The sequence below is a fragment of the Nestor notabilis genome, unplaced genomic scaffold, assembly GCF_000696875.1.
Source record: "Nestor notabilis isolate BGI_N333 unplaced genomic scaffold, ASM69687v1 scaffold6628, whole genome shotgun sequence".
Classification (NCBI taxonomy): Eukaryota; Metazoa; Chordata; class Aves; order Psittaciformes; family Psittacidae; genus Nestor; species Nestor notabilis.
In genome coordinates this window covers 9,954-20,162 of record NW_009938636.1, presented here as the reverse complement: position 1 = coordinate 20,162, position 10,209 = coordinate 9,954, and the positions used below count along the sequence as shown (strand labels likewise).

The window sequence follows — 10,209 nt, the reverse complement described above, 5'->3', positions numbered from 1 at the left end:
GCAGGAGCAAGAGCACACCCCCAGCCACACAGTAGGTGGAATTACAGAGGACCAGAAGCATTCCATAGGATATCAGAAACCCTGCAGTCTCATTAGGGCTCTATCTTTTTGGTTACTGTGCTTGTGATCACTGTTGTCAAAGATGATTTCTTAGCTTCAGCTTAGCAGCTGAAGCTGGATACTACCAAGACATTAGCTTCTTACTAGATATCTTACTTTCTTGCTACTGAAAGATTTATCCTGAATTATTTTCATCCAATTTTACTTCTGTAATTAAACTCTGCAGAGAAAGTTTTAATATACTGCTAATAATATTACACAAAGTGAATACTGTAGAAGCCTGATTGCAATTCACATTTTAAAAGGACTCCTCGTATGGCTGGTCCAGTGAGTTAGGATGCAGGATTCCAACATACAAGGCTCAGAATCAAACTTATGCTAAGTCAGTGGAAAGTGGCCTTAAAGTAGACATAAATTCAGTCACACCTCACTTTGGTGCATATGACACTCAGGTCTACATACCGAAAGATGTAATCATTGTGCCTAGCACTGTGTTCGTTGTTACACTGAAGACTACAGTTTGAAATACATTTTAAAAAATTCTGGTCCTTGAATTTTGTTTCCATCCAGGTGGAACTGCCAGGAAGCTCTGGAGGCTTGGGACATTAAAGATGTACTTCAAATAAAACTGGATAATGTATGTTAAATGAAGAAGGTGCCAGGACATGGAAAAACCTTGTAATCACTGTAGAGCGTTTTAAACAGATGAGAATATTGCTTGCTATTTATATCAGGTAGAAGAAAATAGTAAAAAAAAAAAAAAAAACCCAAGTTTTCAATTTGAACAAAGTGGGTCAAATTGAGATATTGAAGGAGGTGTAGTTTATGTGGTAATATTGAATATATTGAATGTAAGAAACTGTAAGTTATTGTGAGTGATAGATGGACAGACTGGAAAAAAAGTTGATTTTTAAAATAGTGTGGAGCAGGTATAGTGACTTCTATTTTCAAGGCATCCTACTAATTGCTTTTTCTGCTAAATTCTTGTCTTCTTTTTACCACAAAAAGCTGTGCTAGATACAGAGCTGGGTTAGGGAGACCCTGCTGCTGACAAAAATTGGGCATAGTTCCGTTGGTTTGCACAAGGGGTCCTGACGTTTTCCATCAGCTGGGAACTTGAGTTTTTCTGTTTTCCTGGCATTGAATAGCATCAGCTAAAAGTTAACATCTACTTACGTCTTAAGCTATTCCTGTATTCTTTTTCCAAGATAGTCTGTAAAAGCATAGCACAGGATAGCTGCCTATGAGGGGCTTCAGTATATTGATTTTGCTTCTGCGTTTCATTAGTAAGGAGTAGTCTGGCTGTTCATAGCTAGTGTATGTGCTACAGCTGAAAGAAGACCTTCGACTAGGTTGTCCCAGAAATGGAGACGTACCTTAGGCAAAGAATGTACCAGGGGCAGAGTATGAAAGCAGGACATGCTCCTTAAAGGTTTTTTTAATAGTATTTCTCTGATTAAGTCATGAAAAATAAGGAGGAGATTTGACACTGTGAATGAGCCTGTAGAGTGGGGAAAGATAAAAAATTAAATTTGTTGTGATCCATTGTATTACATTTGACTGCTTCAGAAGAAAGGTGCAAGAAAATTGTGATTGGGAAATTCTAAGCCAGCATACACAAAAAGGAAGTTTCCCCTTAAATGTCATTAGCTGTTTCTTAGCTCACATATTTATGTGCTATTTACAAATAGTGACTTTCTCATATCACTGAGGACGACATTGTCCATATAGCTTTTTAATCTTCCCTTAAAAAAAAAAATCATTCTTAGTATGATGTTACATTTTGCAGCAGTTAATATCACAGTAGAGTACTCTTTAAGTCTTGAAGATTATGCATAACTTCACAAGATGAGTATTAGTGTGTCCTATATCTTTCATTACCCTGTATCTTGGAAGGAAGTTAATGCTGTTGAAATGTTTGGAAATAATGCATTTCTGAGGTCTTTGGGGAAGATTTGTATGTATCTGGTTAGAGAAACCTTCTGTGGAATGTATATAGGAGTACATATGCAAGTATACTATTTCCTAGAGAACCAGTATAGCTGAACTATGTGTGTATGTCCAGATAGAAATAGTTAAAAACATTGGATGTATGGTGGTTTGAATTAATGTTACCCTGAATCCAGTTTGTTGTAGTCTCCAAAATTCTTCCATTTGTAATACAAAGCGATGGAGACAGCTTCCTTTTGGTCAGTAACAGTCATGAAATTATATAGAGGTGAGAAAGGGTCTGTGTGCGATTTACCTGCAGTCACACAACTGAGTTGAACTGAATTAAATACCCCAGTCTATTAGACTATGCTATAAGTAATTTTCACTATAAAAGCATGAAGTTAAATATGAACAAAGGAGAATACGTGAGATGCCAAAAGGTAGAGACGTCCCTGACATCAGGCAAAGATAAATGGGCAACAGCACTCGAACAGGAAAAAGCAGTCCTTGTCACACAGCCAACCTGAGCTTAGGATGTGATGCAACACAATATTAAGGCAATACTGTTTTGTTAGAAGTATGTTATGAATTCTAGTTACTTTGCTTTGGAGATCTCTAGAGGAGACATTGATTAGAGCTTGGCTACCACTTCTCCCCTGCCTCAGCTTTTGCTGACTGTGCTCTAGTTTGACCTTTGAGTGCCCTAGTTTGACAATCTGGCCAAGGAACAAAAGTGAGAAGGTTCAGAAGACAACTGTGTCAGCAGAGCACTTTAAGGAGGAAACCTTGTTTCTTGTACGCATATTGTAAGAATTAAAAGCCTGGGTGTGCAGGAGGGATGTTATCTTCATATTCTCTGTACTTAGTGTTTCTTATACATCTCATTTGCACGAGGTTTAAGAAAAGCCTGATCTTTTCACTGCATGTGTGGAGTAACAAAGTACATAGTAAAGGGCTAAGGATCTCCCTCAGTGTTTTTGTGAAGATGAACGACATATGTCACTGTGGATAGAACTCATGCATTTTAGTTCAGCATAATGTGGTTTATAGGACAGAAAAGCCTAAGTACTATCAAACAAGGTAATTTCTAGCTAGCTGTGTTCAAGAAGGAGGAATTCAGACTGAAATAAGCGGAGGGAAAGCTTAGGAAGATACTAAGGAGCTGAGGATATCCTGGCTTATTTAACCTTATTAAGCAGAGAATGTATATAGGAGTGTCTTCTATAATCATTACAAGGAGTAAATACAGGGAAAAATAGATCTATTCTGCAATTAATTATGTTATATTAGAATGCAATACTTATATAGTATCAGAACAATATAAGGAAATTTGGAACTGGGTTGTGGATATGAAAATATTAAATCTGAACTAATCATCCAAATAAGTAACAACAGGAAATCTGTATTTTTTTAGTGAATGTGAATTGTTAATGGAAAGGACTGTAAGAAAAGGTAAGAGAGTACTTTTCTTGTGGTTGCTGTAGGTTTTGCACCATCTATAATTATATAAATTCAGATATTTAAGTTATATATTGCAACAGGTGAAGACTGACCACTGGTAGACAGTATATAGAGTGTTCCCCATACTGCTGAAAACCTTCTAGATGCCAACTGGTGTGTCATTTTCACAATAAAATACATCAAAGGTTTGAAATCACAAAGGAACTCTCCGTTGGCACTGATCTCTATGTTTTGTTTCAATAACATTTTCTGTTACCTGAAAAATCCTGTTTATGTAAAGACATATGGACTTAGTCACTAGTTATTCTTGCTGAGCATCTTATGAATGATCTCTTGATAACAGAAGGGAAGATCTGTATATGATTGCCAGGGGTGGCATACAGTGTGTTTACAAGCTTACTTAGAAGCATAGAATCATAAGATGGTTTAGGTTGAAAGGGACCTTAAAGCTCATCTAGTTCCAACCTCTCTTCTACAGGCAGGGACACCTTCCACTATACCAGGTTGCTCAAAGCCCCATCCAACCTGACAATCAATTATTACATCATTCTGAACAGTCTGAGGTATTTGTGATTGAATGAGGTAGATACCTCATTCATTTAGTGTCTAAATTAATTTTCGGTATAAAACAAAACAGGGCCTGTCCTGTGGCTCCTGACAGCAAGTGGCAAAGTATAGTAGTGAAGCCTCCTCCTAGCCCCAAATGTAGCTTCACATACATCTTCTATTAAGAGTAATTCCTGGTCTGTGCTATTTCTAACCTCTGCCCAGGCATCACCTGGGAATGTTCGAGCTGGCTTTGGCCAAAATCATGTCAGAGAACATACTACAAAGTTTTGGTCCTGTAGCCTAGGTCCTAGCCCAGTTTAGTTCACCTGTACCGAGGCTACAATGCAAACTGGAAGCCACAGTCACAGGTGATAAAATATTTTCTACCAGTTTCACCTCTTTCTATTTATGGAAGGCATACAGGGGTACAAAACCATGCAGGATAATCAATAATCAGTGCCTTTGATATGATAAAGCTTAGGTTATTTCTGTACTGATACCATAAATAAGTCATACTCTTGTTCTGGCCATAGCTGAGCTCTGTGCACATAAGCATACATATATTATACTATACTACACTATACTATGTTATGTATAATTCATGACTGAGCAAAGTGAACGGGCAAGTCCAGAAAGTCCTGCTCTTGTGAGAGGAAAGCCTAAGCCAACACTGCCTGGTTTTTCCTATGCATTTTCTTGGAAATCTGCTCAGCACAGCTGTGGTAATAAAGCAGGGAATACTTCCCTGACCCTTGTTGTTTTGCCTGCAGGTTTCTACATACTGAGTAAAAGAAATTGTGATTAATGTGGCATTCCGTGTCAAGGGTAGACTGTAGATTACCATTAAGTGCATCATTATGGTATCTTTGAAAAATTTACTGGATTTCACCTGTCAGATAATAGCTTTTCTTCTGCCAACACAACAGAGGAATAACAAACTAATACATGGGATGAGCAAATATATATCAAAAGAAGTGCTACTCTTGACAGAGAAACAGCTTTTGCTTTTCATAGAGTTTTGAAGGAATTTAAACAAAACTTCCTCACACATTTTCTTTCCAGCCCTGAAATTTGCAGTCATGCACATAATGATGCTGTTGCTGTGGAGCAGGAGTGTTTGGCCAAAGGGTCTGCAGGAATGTTGCAGAACTGTGCTTGGATGCTTCTTTACTGAGCATTGGTTGGTGCAGTGGGTCACTTATAAAATGTAATAGATTGCTTCCTTCTGCCTGCTGATTTGATCTCTGGAGTTCTCCTGGGCTCTGAGTTGCACAACCAGCGCAGGATCTGAGGCTTATTTTTTTTTGTTGGTGATGATTTATACATTTCAACTCTTTCAGTAGAAGACACTAATGAAAAATACTACTGTGGGGGCTTTCTTAGCTTTATCTGATTTGCATACTTTTAGTGTTTTTTATAAGGAAAACATTTAAACATTTTACAAAAATCATTTGCTGGTGTGGTTGAGACTATTAAATTATGCAGGGATAAACAACAATTTATTACATATTTAATTGTTTGGCTTTTTGTACTCTGTTCTCATTTTGAAAAACTTTCAGCTGTGTCTACAAATCCAAAACCATGTCGACATAACTATTATCCAGTGAAGACCTGAAGGTACTCAGTTGTCATGTTACCATCTTGTTTTAAATAGAATAAAAGCTGAATAGAAAGCCCAGATGTACAGGAATGTATGTGGTTTTGACGTAGGTAGTTTGGAGGAAGCCTTTGTTCTATTGGTCATATGAAGTAGTGGTCACATGGAGTGAATCATATTCATTTAGGGATTTTGCCTAAACAAATCTCCTTGGTCAGTGCCATGCTTTTGGGGAATGGGCATTTAATATTCCTTGTTTTGAGGGCTCACTTTTCCAGTGAAATCAGTAGTTCCTCTTTCCTCTGTGTTGTAAAATTTAGTGTGTGGGTCATACATACCTGAAGTTGGCAGACCAATCACTCTAGATACCAAAGTATATGAACAGTGACAAAAATGAAACTCCAAAAGTCTTCACATCTTCCTGCTGTGGTGTGTCTTGGAGTAATAAAGAGCAGAACATATTGGGTTTCTAGGGAGGTTTGTTTGAACACATGCTCAGGCCATGCCTCGTTCATTTTTTCAGTGGTACATATATGCCACTTGACTAGGGACTAGGAGCTGCCCTGGCATCCACATCAAATCATGTGAAGAGCTTGCAGATAATGTTAGCCTTTGTTGTTAACAAGGTCTAAAACTTGTGAAACCCTTCATCGTGTTATAGTCCCTTGAAGCATTCAGGTCTTGAGTCCTATGTAATTTAAAGACTTAAAAATTAATGATGAAAATAGAAGCAGCTGTCTGGTGAGTAACCCAAAGAACATCTATGCCTTAACACATTGAACTTTAATGTAAGCGTCATCCTGAGTGTTGAAATCTTGCAACTTAATAGCATGTTAAATAAATAACTGTTAAATAAGTTGAATGACAGTTTTACAAGTGCTGCTTGTTGTCACAACATTCAACAGTGACAATTCCAGTATAATGTCAGAATATATGTTCTGTTTTTAGTAGGTTGACCAAAGCATAGCAGGGGTAGGTGATAGTACCCACAGCTCTCAGCGACTCCTGGGCACAGGGCATGTTTGCCTTCATGAAAGTCACTGGTCAACTTTCAGAACTCCTCAGATCTATTCAGGTTGCTGTGACTAGTGTCTCTAGTTGCCCAGCTCTCTTTTTGCCATGTGCTTAACCAATAAAAATCACTGGACTTTGAATTAGATGTCACTTAAACCAGATGAATCTGTATTTCTCTCTCTAGTTACATGTAATTTTTTCTTGTAAGCTGACTGATTGTTATCACAGGAAACTTCTATTGTTAATTTTGAGAAGGGTTTCCATAAATAAAGGGGTCATTAACCTTTAGACCTTACTTAATGGTGTATACCATGGCGTTCACAGGTGTGACAGTACCTGGTGCTTATGATAGGCACAATCTTCAGAATCACTGCTTTTATAATAATCCTGAAAATTGTAACTCGAATATAATTCTGTGACACCTGCCTTATTTCAGCTACTTGAAATTGCATATAGATAGGATCCTGGCATTTGAAAAGTAAAAAAAAATATTAACTGGAGTTGAGCATTTGAATCTCATTAATTTTCTTCATTTTACCTGTGTATTTCTACTTCATTGATTTGAAGGCACAAATATGACATACTTTTTTATGAACATGTATGTCATTGTAATAAAATAGGTAAAATCTGTTTTATCTGCAGTTGTGTTGCAAAGAAGTTGAACTACATCCTTAAGCAGTTCTGCAGTCAAGTGTACATTTCAAAATCCTGGATTAGAAATCTAGTAGTAAACTAAGAAATAATTGATAAGTGCTTGAAAAATAGAAATTTTACGTTTCTATATTGTCAGCAAAAGGAAAAAGATTAAATAAAGTGAATAAAATTATCCACTGTCTTACACCATCTTTTAAATGTGTGTGCCATTAAAAAATGCAGGAATGTACAGGACATTGTAACAGCCTTCTTGGTTTGTCCTTTTTCCTCCAAGGTTTAGCAAATTCCCCCAGTGGTTAGTACAGCACTCCAAGCAACTAATCCTGTATAAACTATAATGTCAAAGGAATAATGTGTGCCTGGGAATGCAGGTCAAATCTGCTTTAGATCACAACAGTTTGAGTTCAGTTTCTAGCTGAAATATCACGAAACTACCATATAATTTAGTACAAGTCTTGCATTCCTATGCTTCAGCTGCTGGTTGCCTTTAATAAAAAGAGGCCCGGGATTGATTTTCCTGCGAATGTATTTTTCTTTGTCTAAAGCCAAAGTGGGGTCAGCTGGGACATAGAAAGATTTCTTAAAATAGTTCTGTAGTCGGTATAAATAACACTTTCAAATTCTGCTTTTAAAATACTGTAGAAAGTACGGTATGACAAGTTACTGATGCTGTATCCCATCCTCTGTCCTCTCTCTGCCTGGCTGAACACAGTGACTGAAGGGGAAGGGGACGATGGTGACAAGTTCCTGTCTGGTGCAGCAGGCACATCTCCATTACTCCCCATCTCCCCAGGTTTCCTCACACAATAGGTACGAGGCTTTGTAAGTGGAACTGGACAGTAACGAGGACAGTGGTTCATCCAGCTTGGAGGTGTCACCAAGGTTAAATTGGCCTATGTCCTGCTTCAAAACCTCTTCCATAAAGAAAAAAGGACAAGTCATTGTCATAGGTGACTGCCTTCTGAAGGGAACAGAAGGCCCAGCATGCAGACCAGACCCATTTCTTGGAGATGTTGTCTGCCTCCCTGGGGCCTGGTTAAAGATGTGAAGACAAAGCTTCCCACCCTTGGCCCTCAGATTATTATCCATTATTGATTTTTTAGGCAGGCAGCGATGAAGCTGGGACAAGTCCAAGGGTGATCCGTAGAGACTTCAGGGCCTTGGGATGACAGGTTAAGGGATCAGGTAGCATGCCCTGCTTTCCATGGGATAGCTGTTGAGCCCTGTGGTGCTGCACACAAGTAGCATACATCAGTTGAGTTTCATCTGAGAGTCAAGACAATTATTTTAAAATATTTTTTACAAAAATATTAATCTAATTTGCACAATGCAGAGGATTCAAGGCCAGGCTGGATGTGGTTCTGGGCGTTTTAAAGATGTTCCTGCTCAGTGCAGGGGAGTTGGAATAGGTGACCTTTGAAGTTCCCTTCCAACCCAGCCCATTCTATGATATGTACAGGAAACAGACATACCCAACAAAGCACAGCAATTTATGCTTCATTATCTGCAAATGCAAAATCCAGAATCTCTCTTACTTAACTTGCTTGATACTTCTGTTAGATAATGTAGTTGTGTGTCTTTGAGGGGTTTTCCTATGTGATTTCTTGCAATATGTTTTTACTGCTAGAAAAATATATACGTTTAATCTTAACATTGAAATTTAATTGAAAATAGGTGTATTAATTCACTTTCGGTTAGCATGGGTGGGATTTTAATTAATATGCTATTTTAAGGCTACAGTGTATTCTATTATCATAACATAAAATAATTACCATCTTTCATATATGTCTGTTTCATTTTAAAGTGTAAAAAGCAGTATTATGCACCACTGTACACATCTTAGTGAAGGGGCTATGTGCTTAGACTCTTGTTCTGACCAAGTTTAGCTATATTGAACTGTAAATCAAAAATCCCATGTGTTGTCAAACTGTAAAGTTACCATCACAGCAGCTGACGTTTTTTAAATTGTTTAGTTGATTTAGTTAGAGAAAACAATTTACCAGGTGAAACTTATGCTGACATAAGAAATCTGACGGGGCTGAAGGGGCAATTCCTGCCTAGTGGGGCTTTGAGCAACCTGGCCTGGTGAAGGTGTCCCTGCCTGTGTTTGGGGGTTGAAACTGAACGATCTTTAAGGACCCTTCCAACCCAAACCATTCTATGATTCTGTGAGTGCCCTCTGGTGGGGTCACCATCCTCCTGGAGTGATAATCTGTTCACTTACTCCCTGTTTAGCAGTTCCCTTTTTTACCCATAAAACTTACTGTTTCATAACCTTGTACTTGTTTGCTTTGTCTTGTCAAAACTTTAACCAGGGCACTCCACACAGCCTGCCTATGTGTCTGAGGTGCCACGTGCCTGGAAACCCAACTTCATTCAATTAAAAATTCAGTCTCCTATGCTGGGATGTGGTGCTGTAGGACGTTGCTGACATTAAGTTTCTCATGGCCTGACAGGTTCTTCGCTCTGTGCTGCTGTTTCCAACGATAGAGCGTATGGCTCAGTCCCCTCAAGGAAAGCTCATGACCCCCTTGCTGTGCAAACTTCGCTACATTCTGTACATGCCTGTCTACCTGCTGTCCTTTCTACCAGAGGGAGCCAAAGCCTCCCTGGTGCGGTTTGCTCTGCGAGGAATGAAGACCTGTGATGAATCTTCCATAATAACCTCCTTAAATCTCTTCAGTGTGGACTGCATTGGTGAGCACTCTTTTTTTTTTTTTTTTTTTGTTACACCAGCTTTTGTATTGTCGTTGTTTAGTAAATGTTGATGTAGTTTTGTGGGCAAAAGCTGAATACTAAAGCATGGATAAGTTCTGAAGGAAGACAGGTCTAGTCTTTTCTCAAATTAAGACCATAGGCACAGGAAGATCTCAAATCAGTCAATTAAAAAAAATCTTAAGGGGAAACTAACAAAATATTTCCCCAAAGAGTATCTTTTTTGT

At 38.3% G+C, this 10,209-nt stretch overlaps 1 protein-coding gene across 1 annotated transcript in view; it reads left to right on the top strand.

Moving 5' to 3' along the window:
- LOC104409527 (UPF0554 protein C2orf43 homolog) overlaps positions 1-9,964 on the top strand; it is a gene marked incomplete at its 3' end in the record, with an annotated part of 62,006 nt that extends 52,042 nt beyond the window's left edge. Inside the window, exon 4 of the mRNA XM_010019424.1 lies at positions 9,724-9,964. Within this exon, the coding sequence (XP_010017726.1) occupies positions 9,724-9,964 (241 nt within the window). The remainder of the gene's footprint in view (positions 1-9,723) is intronic.
- Positions 9,965-10,209: the final 245 nt, after the last annotated feature.